This window comes from Enhydra lutris, unplaced genomic scaffold, assembly GCF_002288905.1.
Source record: "Enhydra lutris kenyoni isolate GAN:26980312 unplaced genomic scaffold, ASM228890v2 scaffoldscaffold17, whole genome shotgun sequence".
Classification (NCBI taxonomy): domain Eukaryota; kingdom Metazoa; phylum Chordata; class Mammalia; order Carnivora; family Mustelidae; genus Enhydra; species Enhydra lutris.
In genome coordinates, this window is record NW_019154101.1 from 30,846,785 (window position 1) to 30,864,172 (window position 17,388).

The 17,388-nt window shown below is 41.4% G+C and overlaps 1 protein-coding gene across 1 annotated transcript; it reads right to left on the reverse strand.

Annotated features, from left to right (window-relative positions):
* Window positions 1-1,836: 1,836 nt before the first annotated feature.
* Window positions 1,837-15,445, reverse strand: LOC111147475 (interleukin 20 receptor subunit alpha). Its single transcript, XM_022503506.1, has 6 exons — window positions 15,310-15,445; window positions 9,243-9,421; window positions 8,058-8,233; window positions 7,217-7,361; window positions 3,566-3,705; window positions 1,837-2,025 (listed from the first exon to the last, which is right to left on the reverse strand). The coding sequence occupies exons 1-6, from the start codon at window positions 15,384-15,386 to the stop codon at window positions 1,837-1,839; spliced, it is 906 nt and encodes a 301-aa protein (XP_022359214.1). The 5' UTR covers window positions 15,387-15,445.
* Between the last annotated feature and the right edge of the window lie 1,943 nt (window positions 15,446-17,388).

Here is a 17,388-nt window from a genome sequence, read left to right on the forward strand (position 1 = left end):
GAAAACAGGGAAAACCAGTTCTTCCAAGATAGGTTAGCAAATATTCCCATCAAGATGTGAGGGCTGTAATGTGTGGGCCAGAAACAATGTGATTTATGATCCAGGTTCACTCATCTGTGCTGATGGCGCCCTCTGTTTAATGTTCTCATCAGATTTACCATGCTGGGCATACGTGCACTCCGGGATGTACAAATAGTTTTTCTCTGCATCGATTTCCCAGGAGTTGGCTCAACCTGGGGGCTTGTAGGCTGGTAGGGGTCAGTGTCCCTCTTCACGTCCCTCCTTCCCATGCACATGATGTGACACTAGGCTTCATTCGCTTTGTAGTGGGTGTGTTTTCATTCACCCAATGTAGAATTCGTGGGGTCCGGAAGTAAGGTGATGATTTGATGCTTTCACGAGGAAACCCTACCTAATGTGGAAGAGGTAGAAGCAACACAACTTTTGAAAAGCTCAATACTCCTGCCATGCTTAGAATGACAAGAGATGTAAAAGCCACTCAGAATTAGATTCCCTTTTCCAAAACCATTGGCGATTTCAGTTTGAAGGCATCAAGTAAGAAGTAAAGTACGATGGTACTTTCAGGTAAGAAAAACTAGGTGAGGCACATGTGGGCTTTGAGTTGAAATAGTGGTGTCCAAAAGGCCTGTCTTTCTGGTCTTAAGCACCATGCTCTGGCCATTAATAACAATAAACACATGGCACTCACTATGTGCCGGACACCTTTCTAAGTGCCTTCTGTATTCCAGCATTGTTCATGTCAAAACAGCCCTGAGGGAGTAGTCATCCCAATTTCATAGGTGAGGACACTAGGACACAGCAGGTGCTTAAGTAAATATTTTATGACTAAAACAAGTAAGCCAAACTATAAGCAATCACTTTGTTTTCTGCTCTTAATAACGACTCGTTCTTTCCCTCTTCTCAACTTCTTTTAAGTTAGTGTTATAAATTTGTTCTTTAAAATGAGCAGAGTCATGTCTACCAAGATTAAGAGGAACAGAACACTCTGGTTAATGTAATTATGGTCTAAATTAAGTCCGTAAATCAGAAACGGTTTGGACTTGTGGACACTCTCTAAAGACCACGACTCCAGAATCCATCTCTCCTACCAGGGGTGTCCGCCCGTGCCAAAATATAAATGAGGAAATACCGATGTTACCTGTTTTCCTGCAAGAGCATTAAAGGATCACGAGTTCATGATTAAAACAAGCATATATTAAGGCCAAATAATATGATATTGCTGCTTCTGCAAGTCAAAAATTGTCAAATATCAATAATTTTATGTGGTTCAACTTAGAGATTTTGTCATATATTAATGCAGTCAGTAGAGTTGCCTTTCTAGGTGAATGGTGAAGGAGATGAGACTAGTTGCTGGAAATTACCTAGGATGGTGTTGTTTATGGCACACTTTAGTTCCCACAGTGAATTGTGGCAAATTTTCATACATTCTCCTGTACCTATTTGTTTAACTTCTTTCTTTTTTGTATCCTTGTTTATAGATTTAAAAATTCTGTAGGTGGGACTATTCATTCAGACATATTCCATGGAGTCTTTTGGCATTGCTCATTCAAATAGAATATTTAGTATTACAATAGTAACATAGTGTTTCAGCGGATAAACGCATTCTAGTCTATTGACTATTCAAATATCTTTCTAAACACACATATCCAGAAATAAATGTACTATTCTATCACAAAAGGTGGCATTTTCTTTCAGGTTAGCCCCCTACTAAACGACCCTACTATGTTATTGAGAGGACATTTTCTGACTACAAAAGAGTAATGGCAATTTAGGTCAACACTCCAGAAGTTCTCATAAAATATTAATATGACCACTTTAAATAGCCATACTTAAATGAATGAGGGGCTCATTCAGGTCCCATACATCGTTGCTTTTTCCCCTTACACTTACATCCTGATGAGAAATGTTAGAATCTTCCACAATATTGAGGATGATAAAATAAAGCACAATTTTTTCAGCAGGTACAAAGAATCTTTTGTCAAATTCATTTCCATAAATCAAAATCTATAAAGAGAGAAGAGAATGGTTTCCCCTTTTCACTTGAGACATGAAAAACAGCTCTTAAGTAGAACTTATACTGTCATCACATAGTTCTAAAAACCTATTCTTACCAACTCATGGAAGTGACAGTTATTCTTGGAATAAACAGAAAGCCTCATTCCCATGGAGGCAAGAGACCTGAGACACGCACACACAAAGGCTTATGGAAGTGAACAGTGGTCCCTGGGGGGCGGGTGGGGGTATCCTGTCCAAGGATCAGGGTAGAAAGCCCCTTCCCCTAACCGGCCCAGGGAATTCAGGGCACTTATTTAATTTCTTGAGCCTCAGTTTTTAATTGTGTAAAATCAGAATTTCTGCCACATGAGAAGTGGCAAGGGCTGAGGGAGAGAGTTTGGAAATCGCTTTGTTAATTACTGTTGACCATGTATTTGTTAACTAGCAGTGGTTTCCTGGACTCCCAGGCCTGGCTGGGATGCACCCTGGACATGAAATGTGGATGGGCATGCAAACTGGATGCAAAGAGGGAAGGAGGCTCATGAGTAGGGATGGTTTCACTCACTTCCCCCATAGCTATCCCACTGAAACTCTTATTGTTAAAATATGCTCAGCCCTTCTAAACCCTCCGGAAGCGTATTTATTCTTTCTTAATATTTTCTTGCTCTCCTTGCTCTGAATGCTTGTCCTGGCCATTTTCCTCCTAAATGTACTCCCCATTTCATGCCAGTCTCAAGCTCTACATCCCATTCTCCTCTTTCAGACGCTCCCTTTCTTGCCCTGGAGAACTGGCACAGTCTTCTAGCTCCTTTTATTGCTTCTAGTCTTATTCCCTCCAGCAGTGTACTAGACCCACTATCTAACTGGATTTAAACACGATATTGACCTCAACACTGCCTATTCAAAACCCCGTAGAGGTTTCTCCTAGCCAAGACAATATAAAGCCCAAACTGCTTAGAATAACACCTGATTCTCCTGTTACCTGGCCCTCACACCCACTCTCTGGTCTTACTTCAGTAACTCCTCATCAGCAACCTGTGGTCCAGCAATATCATGTGGTTTTCCAAACATCCACGCACCTTGGCCCTTCTGGGTTTTCTGCCAGAAGTATGTGCTCTAACTCTTTCTCCCCTTTCCTAATCATGGCCGGATGTAAAACTTCTACTGGTCCCCTACTCATGGTTTCCACGCTCTCCCTGTAACTCTCTGTACGTCTACAGTCCTAACTGTCTGCTTTCATCGTAACCTTTAAGTATCATTTTGAAATTCCCATTCCCAACTTAACTTGAACCTCCGGAAGGGCATGGATCTGACTTAAATTTATTTGTGTACCTCGCGACCTAGTCTAATCTGCTCATGACACGTGAAATCTTTGTCAAAGCTGAGGAATCTCTTTGCTACTAGAGACTAGTAGCAAAAGTGTTTTCTTATTCATCACTCTTTAAACCCACGCTGCCTGTAAAAGGGAGCTGTGTCTGCTCTAGAGCTTCCTTTTGTACTGGCCTGGAAGGGAGGGTTTATGATCATTCCTGCCACACCGAGCACTCACCAAATTTGCTGGGTGTTTCTCTTTGCCAACATGGATATATCTGTACATGGAGTAGCCCATCACAGAAAAAAGAAACACAGTAACAGATATGGGCAAAACATACCAGAAGATGATTTTAACCTTCACTGCTGATGTTTGGTCTGTTAAAAAAAAAAAAAAAAAAAAAAAAAAGAAAGAAATAGAGTGTTGTGATTCAGTATGGTGGTAGGAAAACATTGGTAATGTCAGGTGACTTTGGGTTGATTACTTAAATTAGGAGCTCAGTTTTTCATTTATAAATTGAGAAGCTTGAAGGAAAAGTGATAAGGGGGTCTCAGAATTCTTACTCTGACAAGAGCTGGTCTTCAGGACTCATCTGGACTTGTCACAAACCTTACAGTGTGGATGCATCACCAACTCAATCAGCAGATATTCCAACATGTTTGTCTCGCCGTGAGATTCATGCAGGTTCTTATATTTGAAGCTAAGTGTGTCTATTATTCCAGCAACTTATACACTTTAAACCAAGCAACAGAACCCTCTTGATAAGATCCTATTAAGCTGCCCTCACTTTTCCATACTGTCATTTAACTCAACCATTTCCAAATATTCAGTAGAAGTCGGGAATGTGGGCGTTACCTTATGTCCGGCTAACAGAACCATCTCTGAGTGGGTTGGCTAGACTTTCTGGGTAGGTCTGGAGCTTGGGATGTGTGTAGGAAGTGGCTGAGCTGGTGTTGCTGAGAATGGCAGTGACTCCCCTCCAGGTCCTATTATACTGTGGGTTCATGACAAGTAAAAGTCCATAGAAGAATGAAAAGACTTGGTGAACAGCTTTTAAGAAAGCAGTGCTGGCCCTCCATTCATGAGACTATACAGTTGTGAATAGGACTCATGTGACTGATTTATATTTGTTGGGCTCCTCTAGGATACTGGAAGTTGTAATAGTTAATTGTCTGTGTCGATTGGCTAGGCCGTGGTACCCAGATATTGGGCGAAACATGATTCTAGATGTTCCTGAAAGGCATTTTTTGATGAGATTATCATTTAAATGAATGGACTTGAGTAACACACATTACTCTTTATAATATGGGTGGCCTCGTCTAATCAGTTGATAGCTTTAGTAGAAAAAATGGTGACCACCTTGAGAAAGAGATTTCTGCCAGCAGATAACCTTCAGAAAAGAAGTGTAGCATCAACTCTTCCTCAGAATCCAGCCTGCTGGACTGTCCAACAGAGTTTGAGCTCACCAGTCTCCACAGTCATGTGAGGCATCAGCTTAAAATAAATCTTTCTGTCTTTCTCCATATGTAATATGTTGGTTCTGTTCTCTGGAGAACCCTGACTAATACAGCAGTAGAAAAAGAGTTTTAGTGCACATAGCAAAAGTTTCAGTATATTCCTTACATACTGATGAATTCAGTGAGAGTGTCATGAGAGCTCTTTCATCTGTACAGTTGTTTGGATACTCTTGATGCCTAGGGCTGAGACAAATCAATGATGTCACTCTCCAGATAGCTATCCAGTGAGAGAGGGGAAACAGAAGTGTCATGGACAATGAGGGAGGTCAACAAGAGCCAGTGAGAGAAGTATAGGTACAGGGCTCCAAGGGTAGCCTCTTCCACCCCAAACCGCTCCTAAGGAGCACATCGGTCATCAGGTTCTACAAGAAAAGGTGGCAAAGCACAAGGTAGGTGGTGCAGGTGGCCGGCATCACCGACTGCACATGAGGCCACGATGCCGCCTAGTCCTCTGAATGCAGACTCTGGTCTCTGGACTGAACTTGCCCTACTTAAAACATGCCATGACAACAATGACCAATGACACTCAGTATACAGCAGAACATGTTTGCACAATAAACCTAATAAACTGTAATTGTATTTTAGTACCAGGGGATTATGGAGAGCAGAAGTATTTCTCAGAGATGGTCCCAAAAGAGGTGGTCCAGCTGGGCTATCAAGGAAAAGGTCAGAACCCGGAAAGGTATGTCCTTATTTTGTCACCTCTCCTAGACTAGTGAGAAAGTTGGCTGCATCTCTTACTGGGAAGTAGTTAATGGAATCCGTATTTGAGTTGCTTTCGGTCTGCCAACTGCTTAAATGTTCTCCACTGGAAATTCATTCCTACACTTGGCTACTGATCAAGCTGTAAACAGAGCACTTTTTCCAAATACAGAAATGATTTCTTCAGTCTGCTTTGTTTTGCCTTTTGCTTGCTCTGCATTTCAGTTTTATTTGACATATGGCAGAGAACCCTTCATTTTAGGGGAAGGTATGAAAGGACAGAGATTCAAAAATATAGCTTTTCACTTTTGAAAATCACAAAATCCCCTTTGGATTCCTTATGACAGTTTCAACTTGTGCTCTGTGCAGCGTGAGGGAAGAGGAAAGCAGGGCTCCTGTCACCATGGCCATCCCATTGCTGGCGATGGAACCAGTGCTGGCTAGGGGGTGGGGGTGACATTTGTCCTGGGCCAGAGGGTTTGGAAAAGGGAGATGGAAGAATAATGGATGAGGTCCATTCGAGGAAGGTCAACTTTAGGGTTAATTTTCCATGTTCAGGTTTTGAGTGGAAGGTCCTCTGACCCTTGGGGAAACATATACACAAATGCCTAGCTCCTAACTCTTTGTCTTCTAATAGGAATGAGACTCTTCAGCCAAACTCAGAAAACATGAGAAGAAGGCAAAAGGAAGGAGAGAGAAGCAATGTAAATGAGGGTGTAAGTGTGGATTTGCTGATCCCAGCAGCCCGTGAGTGATAGCTGAATGCAGCTTGCAGAGCTGTAATTTGTACTCCCGAGGGTAAGCAAAGCCTGCTGTCTGCAAGTGTTGTTAGAATAGTGTTTTGTTTCTAGCACTAACATTTGACATTCTTGTAGACCACAGAACTTCTCTTTTTTTTTTTTTTAAAGATTTTATTTATTTATTTGACAGACAGAGATCACAAGCAGGCAGAGAGGCAAGCAGAGAGAGAGAGAGAGGAGGAAGCAGGCTCCCCGCCGAGCAGAGGGCCCGATGCGGGGCTCGATCCCAAGACCCTGAGATCATGACCCGAGCTGAAGGCAGCGGCTCAACCCACTGAGCCACCCAGGCGCCCCCACAGAACTTCTCTTGACGAAAGGGACTAAAATCAAGAAATAAAAAGATGTGTGTAAAATTCTAATTGCTTTTTTTTCCCATGGAAGAAGCTTGTTGGCAGCAGATATCAGGACAGGTGCTGAGAGTTCCTTGAGAAGATGCAAACATGCTCTAATGCTGGCCAAGTTCAACGACAGAGTCCCAGGCTGCTCAATGCATTTATGGCGATGATTGTTTCTGCCTTTGTCTCAACCTGTTCCTGGTAGACATGGATTAACCCAAACCTTGTTTTTAACTGCCACACTTCTCCTAGTTTCCTCAGAGTTCCCTCCTCAGACCAGCTGTGACTTTTTAAGCTTACCTTTCTTTTTTTTTTATTTCTTGTAATTTTTTTATTTTTTAAATATTTTATTTATTCATTTGACAGACAGAGATCACAAGTAGGCAGAGAAGCAGGCAGACAGAGAGGAGGAAGCAGGCTCCCTTCCGAGCAGAGAGCCCAATGTGGGACTCGATCCCAGGACCCTGGGATCATGACCTGAGTTGAAGGCAGAGGCTTTAACCCACTGAGCCACCCAGGTGCCCCTAAGCTTACCTTTCAAAGTACAGACACACAGCTTCTCAGAAGGCCGAGCTAGGCGAGGAGGCCCTGGGACGAAGGACTCCACATGGACGCAGTACAGAGTGTCTGGCTCCAGCCAGCCCAGCACCAGCGTCTGGTTGGTCACACACTGGGACCACTAGGGCAGGGGATGGCAAACAGCAGTTAGAGCCACGGAATTCCAGTACCACCCAGACAGACAGCTCTAGAAGGAGATAGAACACTGAGATACCACTAAATCCTTCTTTATTGCTTCAAGCTGGGCTTAAAAAAAAAAGTTTTATTTAAATTCAATTTAGTTAACATATACTGTCATGCATTTTTAAAAATTTAAGTAGAATTATGAACATTTTTCCATATTAATAAATGGAGATCTGAGTTAAGATTTTTAATTTTTTTTTCTAGCATCAGCTTTAAAATACCCTTTTCCTTTAGCTCAGCAGAGCATGGTCAGGAATTGGGACCATTCTGGGGACAATTCTAAATAAGAACGTAAGGACGGATTTCTTCCCTATCTTGCCCTGTGTCCTTGCTGACATTTTTTCTCTCTTGGAGAGTGATTGACAGATGTCATGCAAGTCGAAGCTTTCCATCAGAGTGAGGTGGACAATTGTTCCACACCCAACAGCAACATCAGACCCCACTGACGGAGAGGGTCTGTGAGGGAAATCCGAAGGACGTTGTTGAGATGTCTATGTATCAGCTTCCACTATATCTCGCCCAACATGTCTTTGAATATCACACCTTCCCAGATTCCCTGCCCCTGGGCTGCTGGTTCCAGCACTAGCTGCAGGAAGTGCACAGATTCAAGGCCCCTCTTCCATCCCAGGCTCACCGTTCTATTAGATTGAGTATTATATATGGACACATTATACTTCAGATTAGAGTATATCTGTTTCATGGAAAGAGAACGGTCTTCTGGATTTCTCTTCCACTTCTCCAGAGCCGTCAGAACAATGGAAATGGATCTCTCATCTGTCATCAAAACGATTCCCGGTGGGCCAATTTGTGCTTAAAGGGGAGGGGAGAGGGAGTTATCATATTCAGATGTAGAAATCACCATGGATAAAACTACAATATCACCCTACTGGAATCAAAGTCTAAAGCCCCCCTCTTAGTTGAGATGACTCAGATTGTTCTCAGGTGAGTCTGAGTTATGCCACATCCTGAAACAATCATTTCATACTCCCTGATACAATATGAAAACAGAAAATTCAAGTCTTGTATTTACTTGGTGCCTAATCTCATGGGTAAACAGGTGGTAAATACAACTAAAAGTGTTTACAACACTCCTGTGACTTGAAAAGTTGGTGATAAATAACATTAACATGATTTGATGTGTGGTGGAAATCAGCCATGGTGGAATGAAACAGTGTTAAATAACTTAGAATGGTCTAGAACAGAGGTTCGCAAACTTTTGCTATAAAGGTTCAGACAGGAAGTACTTTAGGCTTTACAGGCCATATGACCTCTGTTGTAGCTCTTATTTATGTAAATGTAAAAAGTATTCTTAGCTCTCGGTCCATAGACAAATGGAAAGGGGGCCGAGGTGTATTTGATCTGAAGACATAGTTTGCTGAAGTCTGATCTAGAAGGGCACCATTGGAGAGGTTCCGGCTCTAGTGAGAAGGTCTTGTAAACTTCATTATGGCAGCTCTGAGTGGGTCCTCTATGGCTGAATCAGCCACAGAACAAGGGATGGAAAAATGAAAGAAGCAAACATCAGGAAGTTGTTGCCTGAATTCTGAGTTACACCTAGAAATACGTCATCACATTGCCATGTTCAGAACAAGAAGACACTTAGTTTGACAATGAGCAAGCAAAACCAGTCATTGTCAAGATGAAACTCTGAGATGCTGTGAGGTGGGGCACCATGGGCTGGTCACCCAGCAGCTGGACAGAGCGCAGAACAGAGTGCTCAGAGCCCTGGCCTCCTAGGTAGGCTGTCTGCGAGGCTGATACTGTACGCTCGATGGACAGAAGAACTTGTTATTGTTGGAGTTTACAGTGTGTTACTTACTTTCTAAGAATGGATAGAATCGTCCAGTTTCTGCCCATTTGGAACAATTCGTTTCCCGAATGGCCTTAACTTTGGCATAATATTGATGTTCGTAATCAGAAGTTTCCACAGAGAGATCACAGCAGGTCCTACTGATATTTCTGCATTCGGATTTATTCAGCCACTTCTTTTGCCCATATCTGCTGAGAAAGAAACTGAATTAATAATGAGGTGCCCTATGTGCTTTCCAATAGGAAAAAAACAGTTATTACACAAAACTCAATGGAAGTTCAGACCTTCACTGTGGAACAACAAAAGTACCTGTCACTGAGATAAAAAAGAATCCAGATTTGCTGCTGGCAATTTTTTTCATTACCTCTCAGGAGCATGAATCAGAATTTCTGCAATCACCTCTCTTTTCTGTGAATTATAAGGTGGATAGTACATTTTGAAAGCCTGTATTTTTTTATTCTTGGTCTACAGTAAAAATTTTACATATCATATGATCAATTCTTCTAGTAATTATCTATGTACGATTTTAGTGCACTATGCCTATTAAGGTCAATTTGATGGGCTATTTTTTTTTAAAGATTTTTATTTATTTATTTGACAGATAGATCACAAGTAGACAGAGAGGCAGGCAGAGAGAGAGAGAGAGAGAGAGAGAGAGAGGAGGAAGCAGGCTCCCCGCAAGCAAAGAGCCCGATGCGGGGCCTAATCCCAGGACCCTGAGATCATGACCTGAGCCGAAGGCAGAGGCTTTAACCCACTGAGTCACCCAGGTGCCCCTGATGGGCTATTTTTAAGAAATACTAGCCATTTGGGGTGCCTGGGTGGCTCAGTGGGTTAAGCCTCTGCCTTCGGCTCAGGTCATGATCTCGGGGTCCTGGGATCGAGCCCCGCATCAGGCTCTCTGCTCAGCGGGAAGCCTGCTTCCTCCTCTCTCTCTCTCTGCCTGCCTCTCTGCCTGCTTGTGATCACTCTCTCTCTGTCAAATAAATAAAATCTTAAAAAAAAAAAAGAAAAAAGAAATACTAGCCATTTTTTTCTTGGAAGAAAAAATACCTTGACATTCTCATAAATTTAATATCTACTTTCTATGAAGGGTCTAGAGAAAATTGGTTAGGGTAGAGTCTATGCCAACTGTGGCATGTAGTGATAGTGATGATATTGACTCGGTTATTGATATTGATTTCTTCTTTCCTTTATTAAAGACACACACCCCTAGCAGGTAGAGAAGGGAAAATATTTTTAACAATTTTCAGATGGGAAACACTGAGGTATAGAGAGTTGAAGTGCCACCGGCTGAGCCTGTGAGAGAGGGTTGCGTGGGAGGCTAGGAAGGCATTAAAGCAGGTGTGCCGGGGTTTTAGAAAGCTAACAGGTGTAGCATGGAGAATGCAGGGGGGTAGGGGTGGCAGTCTGGGGAACACTTGGGGAGATCCTGTGGTGGTCCAGCTGGGAAGATGTCGGTGGCTTGAACAAGGATGGTGGTAGTAGAACAAATGACAAGACAAAAGGAAGAACTTTAGGGGAAACAGGACTTGGTGACTGAGTGGAGGTAAGAGATAAGGGAGATGAAGGTGTTCAGGATGGTGTCTCTTTCTGTCTGAGATAGTGGTAACGTTTCCCAAGGGAAAGAATACCATGCAATAGGTTTGGGAAATGGGGAGGAGGGGGGAGGAGGAAGGAAAGGTAAAAAGTTCAGTTTTTTGCACATTGAGCCTCAGGTATGTGAAAGACATCCAGCTGCATGAATGCCCAGTAGGCCCTGGGGCTCAGGAAAGAGGACTGAGTGGGAGGCAGTGATTTTGAAATCAAGGGCACAAAACTGTTCATTGAAGGCTTAGGTATGAATGAAATGACCCTGGAGCCAGAGCAAAGCTTAGCATAAAATTCCAGGATCATGAAGTTTTAAAGGTTGGATGCAAAGTACAGTTATAAATAGCAATTTAGGGGCACCTGGGTTCTCATTCAGTTGAGCATCTGACTCTTGGTGTCAGCTCAGGTCTTGATCTCAGGGTTCTGAGTTCAAGCCTTGTACTGGCTCCTCACTAGGAATGGAGCCTACCTAAAAAATAAAAAAGAAAAGAAATAGCAGCTAGAGTGGGAGTAGGAGAAACAGGCATCACATAAGGCAAGAGCATGTCTTGAGAATGAGGAAATGTGGACTTTATCAAGTGTTATTCAAGCTTAAGGGTATCTTCTCCTTTCAGAATATGGCAACAGATTTCTGAAGGCTACTCTCTCTGTTTTGTAGGCACCATACCTGCCCGAAGACGTTAGACATACAGTTAAGATCTTGTCGACCAACTTCTCCAGGAAGCAGTCCCCATTGCCTAACGGCTTTCATACATTTTTTGTCTGTGAGCCAAAAGACATAATTCATTTTATATTGTGACCCAGCTCACAGAAACATACATATATTTAAGATATTAAAACAAAGTTTCCACAAGATTCTATTTAAACTGTAGTGCATGCCATCAGTTCAGTGATTTTCCACTCCAGTCCACTTCACACCATTCCAGTCCTTTCCATTGAAAATAATGCTAGCTATGTCCGTCAAAACTGATTTCATGGTCCAACAACAGCTCCTGACTTAGGGTTTGGAAAATACTGCCATCACCCATTTGATCCCCTCTCCTTCACTTTCCTCACTCCTGCCAGGGGCAGGGCAGCTTCCCATGACAGAGGCTGATGGAGGAGAAAATACACTTTACTGGATTCTGAGCCACTTTCCATAGCTTGTTCCAAAGCTTGTGTTTTCCATAGTGCACTATATATTTTCTGCACTAAATTCTCTTGGCAGGTAGAGTTTAAACTGTTGTTAAAATGTCATCTTTTACTTGGAAACAAACTTCACTCCAAAGTGTGAAATCATAATATGTAAGTTTCCCAAGGTTACCTGGCTAGGATGACAGCCTGACTGCAAACCAAGGACTGTTTGGCCTTGGAGCTGAGCTTGGAACCTTGTCAGTGACAGACACTGCTCTGTATTTCTGTCCATCTTGGACGTGCACGAGCATGTCAGACCTCCGACATGGCGAGTTTCTTTATTTATTTTGGAAATTTGTACCGTCTAAGTTATTTGCTCTCACAGAGCAGTGATCACTCTATTTTTTTGTTTTCCTTTTCAGAATCAAACATGTAAAGGACATTGCAGACTCTTTGCTTCACTTAATGGAAAAAGAGGCCAGGGCACACTCAACAGCCGCTTCCTCTTTGCAGAGTGATGTCTCCTTTCCTAAAACACCAGCTTCCAGAGAAACTCTTCAAAAATGAAAATGAGGCTCTAGATAAGTGAGGTCATCGTGAATAGCTGTTGAAGTATTTCCCTGCCTTAGTGGTCAGAATATTTTCTTCATAGAGAAAAATGACTTTGTTCTTTTTGTTGTGGTTAATAGGGTACTTTTTTCTTCTTTAACTCAAAAAATAAAAAATGTGTAATCAACAGAGAAGGAAGTCACTCTAAAACCCATTAGCCTAAAATATTTGGCATACATGATTCTGGACATCTCGTTATGTTTCTCTATTCACACAGGAATGACTAGTTGGCTGCATATACAGACAATAACTAGATTATACCATACATATGGTTTTAATCAAGATTGCAAATTTAGCCTGATTTGAAGTTTATTTAAGATTTATTTATTTATTTATTGAGTGCAAGTTGGGAGAGAGAGAATCCCAAGCAGACTCCATGCTGAGCTCAGAACCCACTCCCAGGCTCAATCCCAGGACCCTGAGATCATGACTGAGGCCAAAATCAAGAGTAGGATGCCTAACCAACTCAGCCACCTAGATGCCCTCTGATTTGAACTTCAACAGAAAAAGAAATTGAAGTGAAATTAAAAGAATTGTTGTAGTTCAAGTGTTTCATCATCACAAGAGATAGTGGTTTCTAAAAAATCTATTGAAGTAAGAAAATGGTTTATGAAAAATATTGAAAGTTTGGTTATCAAGGTGATGAAATATTTTCATTTTAGATCACATTTAATGGCTTCTTGCTATGAAACTCAGTACACTTATAGATATTTCCCACCTTCTAATTTGTTATATCATTGTTTAGTTTTCAAACATTTACAAGAAATTTCGATAACCCCATTCCCCATCAATACTTAGTCTCAGTTCTTCACTTAGATAGTCTCAGTGCATGTACCAGTCTTTTCACAATGACAATTAATCTTGTCAGTACTGAGTTCTTCCTTCAGGGTCATCTTTACCTCTGTCAGCTTGATATCATCTTTAGTTAGTGGTTTTCTCCCCCTCAAGAAGATCTCACGGGAGTGCTCTCCCGACATCTCACTTGCTTGAAAATATGTCTGTTGAAATTTGGTAAGAATCTTAGATCACACCTATTTTTCCCTCAGAGGATGTATCACTTTCTTCTGTTGAGTGTCAGCAGACAGAAATCATCCCCCTACCCCTGTGTCCCTTGAGCGCCCTGCTCTTGCTATGACAGTCATAAAGTACTTCCTCTTCCTAAAGTTCAATAATCTCACCAGGATAAGTCTTCCTATTGTTTTTATTATGTTTTCCTAGATTGAGCATGTACTCATTATGCACAACTCCAGACATTCTCACTTGTTCAATTACTATCAGTTAGCCATAGAGTTTTCATCTCTATATAGCATTTTTATTTTCCAACTCTTCCCTAAGCTCTGCCGCCTGCTTAAAAATTCTTCCCCTTGTCTTAGAATCTTTTCTTTAACTTCTTGCTTTCTTTCTTTTTCTCTCCCCTCCCTCCCTTCTTTCCTTCTTCCTTCCGTCCTTTTTTCCTTCCTTCCTTCCTCCCTCCCTCCCTCCCTCTCTCCGTTCGGATTTACCATTAGGGATCATGTTGTATATAGACTCAAACTACGAATAGTTATTTGTCTGAAATTTTCTCCTGGTTCCATGAGAAAGCTTTTAAGGAACTTTTCACTTGTGTGTGTGTGTGTGTATGTGTGTGTGTGTGTGTGTTTGTCTTTCTTCCTTCTGGTAATAATGGAGAGGTCCTATGCCAGATTCTTTGGGCAAATGGGTATAGGACAGAGGGTATGTCACACACTTGCTCTCCAAATCATATTATTCCCTTTTCTGGAGAGCCTGCCCACCCTCACATTTGGCAACTGCTGGAGGCTGATGTGCTATATGACATTAGTAAAGTCATAGTACCCCATCGGTGCCTCCCAGCCATCATCACCTTTCCTCCCTCCTGCACCCATCTCACCGGGGCTACTGGGCCTCTACAGTGAAAGTGTCACTTGAACACGATTTCTCTTTCAGCTCCTCCTTCTCTGACATTCCGTGGCTCCAAACTGGGGATCATGGGGGACATATCCTCAATTTCTAGTGGCAGAAATCCTTAGGTTGTTAGGTATACCTTTTAATACTATGACATTTATTCTTGTAGAATTATTTTCTACTGTTGGAGTTTAAGAAGGTATAGATTCATTTTCAGTTTCTGCAGTTGTTTTTCTTCAGACTTCACAATATTTCGTTTGTACGCTCCATGGCTTGTGGCTTGAGGTTTGGCCATTTCCTCGGTTTCCTTGAACATGGGCATCATCTATACGTTTGCATTCTTTCTTGCTTGCAATGAATTTTTTAAAATTTGTGTTATTTTACTCACCATAAAATACATCATTAGTTATTGATGCAGTGTTCCAAGATTCATTGTTGATGTATAATGCTTTTTGGGGGACAGGTGAAATGTGGAAATGTCCATTCACTATCTTCAATAGGAAGAGCTAACGGCACAGTAATCTGCACTCAGTTTCACTTAAAAATGTCTGTAATTCCAATTAAGTTTAGACATTTCAGAGACAATGGATTTCCTTGTTTTCTCAGCCACAGAATAACATTTTGACCAACTTCTCCCCCACTTAACATAACTTTCCCTCACCTAAGCCCCCAATGCTTCTGTCTTCACCAAGAAATGGTTTTCTAATTTAATCTCACAGAACAGTCCAAGAAAATTTAGCAGGGAATACTGAAAACTTTTCTTTTTTCCACTTACTACAATAGAATGGTTTATCTTTGCACAGTTACTAGGTGTCTGAATCGTGGGTTTATAAACCAGCCCAAAGCAAAAGAACCAACTTACATGAAATACTGCACAGTGTAAGTAACTTCAGTTCCTTGTAGGCCCTCTGGTGGGCTCCACTGTAGGATATTCCTCATATTTATGGATAAGAAGGTGATATTTGTAGGCTTGGGTAAACTACCAGAGATGCAGAGAACTAAAAAAGGAGTAGAGAAGAAACAAGGTCTTAATGGAGAAAAAAGAAAACATAACCCCTGTGGTAGTTGGTCTTCAGACATGGCCTCAACTAGCCGCACCTTCCAGTACTTATGTCCTATTTCCTCCTAAGCCCGAGCTGACCCGATGACTTCAACCAATGGAATGTGGCAGAACTAACTGTGGGACTAAGTCTTTAGAAGGTCTGGCAGTTTCTACTTTTGCCCTTTTGGAAGTCCTGAGCTGCCATGTAAAAAGCTGCGCCACTCTGCTGGAGGCCACGCAGAAAGGGAAATGTTCAGCTGTCCTAGCGGAGCCAAGCCTTCCCACCAGGAGGCCAGAATGAAGCCCCATCTGCCATAGACTGAAGCTGCATGAGAGACTCCAAATGAGACCAGAGGAAGAACCATCCAGTTGAGCCTCTGTTAACCCTCAGATTTGTGAGAGTTAATAAAGTGATTGTTTTAAACCATTTGTGGGTAGTTGGTTAATGCACCAGCAGTTAACAGAAACAATCCCCTTACTAGATACAGAAATAAAATTTAGGATAAATGGCCCCGAAATGCTCAAGTTTTGGAGATTGGCAATAGGTTAGCTTTGCTAAAGTATATAATAAAGCAATAATTAGAAAAGAAACCACTGAAAGACGAAAACATACTTAATTAAATGCTGATATGGTCATATAATTGTGCTCTAAAATAACTGTATCCTAGAGGTTTAATTTGTAGAAATCTTCTGTTGAGAAATGATAAAGAATTGAGACACTACCAACAAATGAGAAAAAGACAAAAGGAAAGTGGAGGACAGTTTCTTATAAAAGAAAACAAAGATGATCCTTGAATTAAAATAAATTTTAAAAATCATTGGTAACATGTAAGAACCAAAATGTTAACTTAAAATATTGGAGAAACCACAAAGCCCTGGGTTATAAACAATCAGATTTTACGAAGGACACATCTCATCATAAATACACATATTTTAGTCAATGAACTTGGAAAATAACAAATTTTGATACTGCAAACGAAACTTAGGAAATGAAATTTAGCTAAGTCACTGAAGACTTCTAATTTTAGCTACAATCCCATAATTCTTGTATAAATTGGCTGGGGCTAATGTCGGAGAAAGAAGTTAGTTTTATCCTTGGGGTAATCCCTGGCTAAGATTAGCTCTATATGATGTATTGTAATTCCACAAACCAAATGGAAAGACAGAAAAAAGTTCTTTGCTTTAGAATTAAACTTTGCAACTGCAACCCTAAAATTCTAAGCCAAGAGCTCTTTCACATGCAGCAGAGTAACCAAAATATAGGTTGCTGAGTGTGTTTTTAGGTGTGTGTGCATATGCTATATTTGTAATGGCTCCTACTTTGAACTTGATCATTTAAAAAAAAATCTCAGTTTCATTTTTAAGAAAGTTAAATAAGGAGAAGACTATTAGCTGATCACTGTATGGGTATATATCTGGTAGGGGCAGAGAAATCTCAAAAGGACACAACTTGCCCAATGTCTGTCTCAATTTTTATCCTTCTAACTCTCTGGAACCATCGTGTATCAAGGGTATTAGTCTTTTTTTCTGGAGATCATACGCCATGAATAATTATCAGTGATTTAATACTGCTCTGTGCTATCAATAAGTTTCGATTTAAAAAAAATTATTTATTTGACAGAGTCACAAGTAGGCAGAGAGGCAGGTAGAGAGACAGGGGGAGGCAGGCTCCCTGCTGAGCAGAGAGCCTGATGTGGGGCTCGATCCCAGGATCCTGGGATCATGACTTGAGCTGAAGGTGGAGGCTTTAATCCACTGAACCACCCAGGTGCCCCAAGTTCTGATTTTTAATAAGAGCTTTGAGGATGAAACTGAGAACATGGGGCAGGGTCAGTACCACGAAGCATCCTGTTTTCCAACTCTTCAAAAGTGAGCAACACTTTTAACATAAAAAGTTCC

Excerpts from the sequence above, each read along its gene's own strand:
- LOC111147475 (XM_022503506.1), bottom strand. The coding sequence starts at position 15,386 with ATGAGGAATATCCTACAGTGGAGCCCACCAGAGGGCCTACAAGGAACT. Across the intron at positions 8,234-9,242 it reads ATTCTATCCATTCTTAGAAA|CACAAATTGGCCCACCGGGA; the intron begins GTAAGTAACACA and ends CTCCCCTTTAAG. Across the intron at positions 3,706-7,216 it reads GTGTGTCTGTACTTTGAAAG|ACCAAACATCAGCAGTGAAG; the intron begins GTAAGCTTAGGG and ends TTTTTTTAACAG.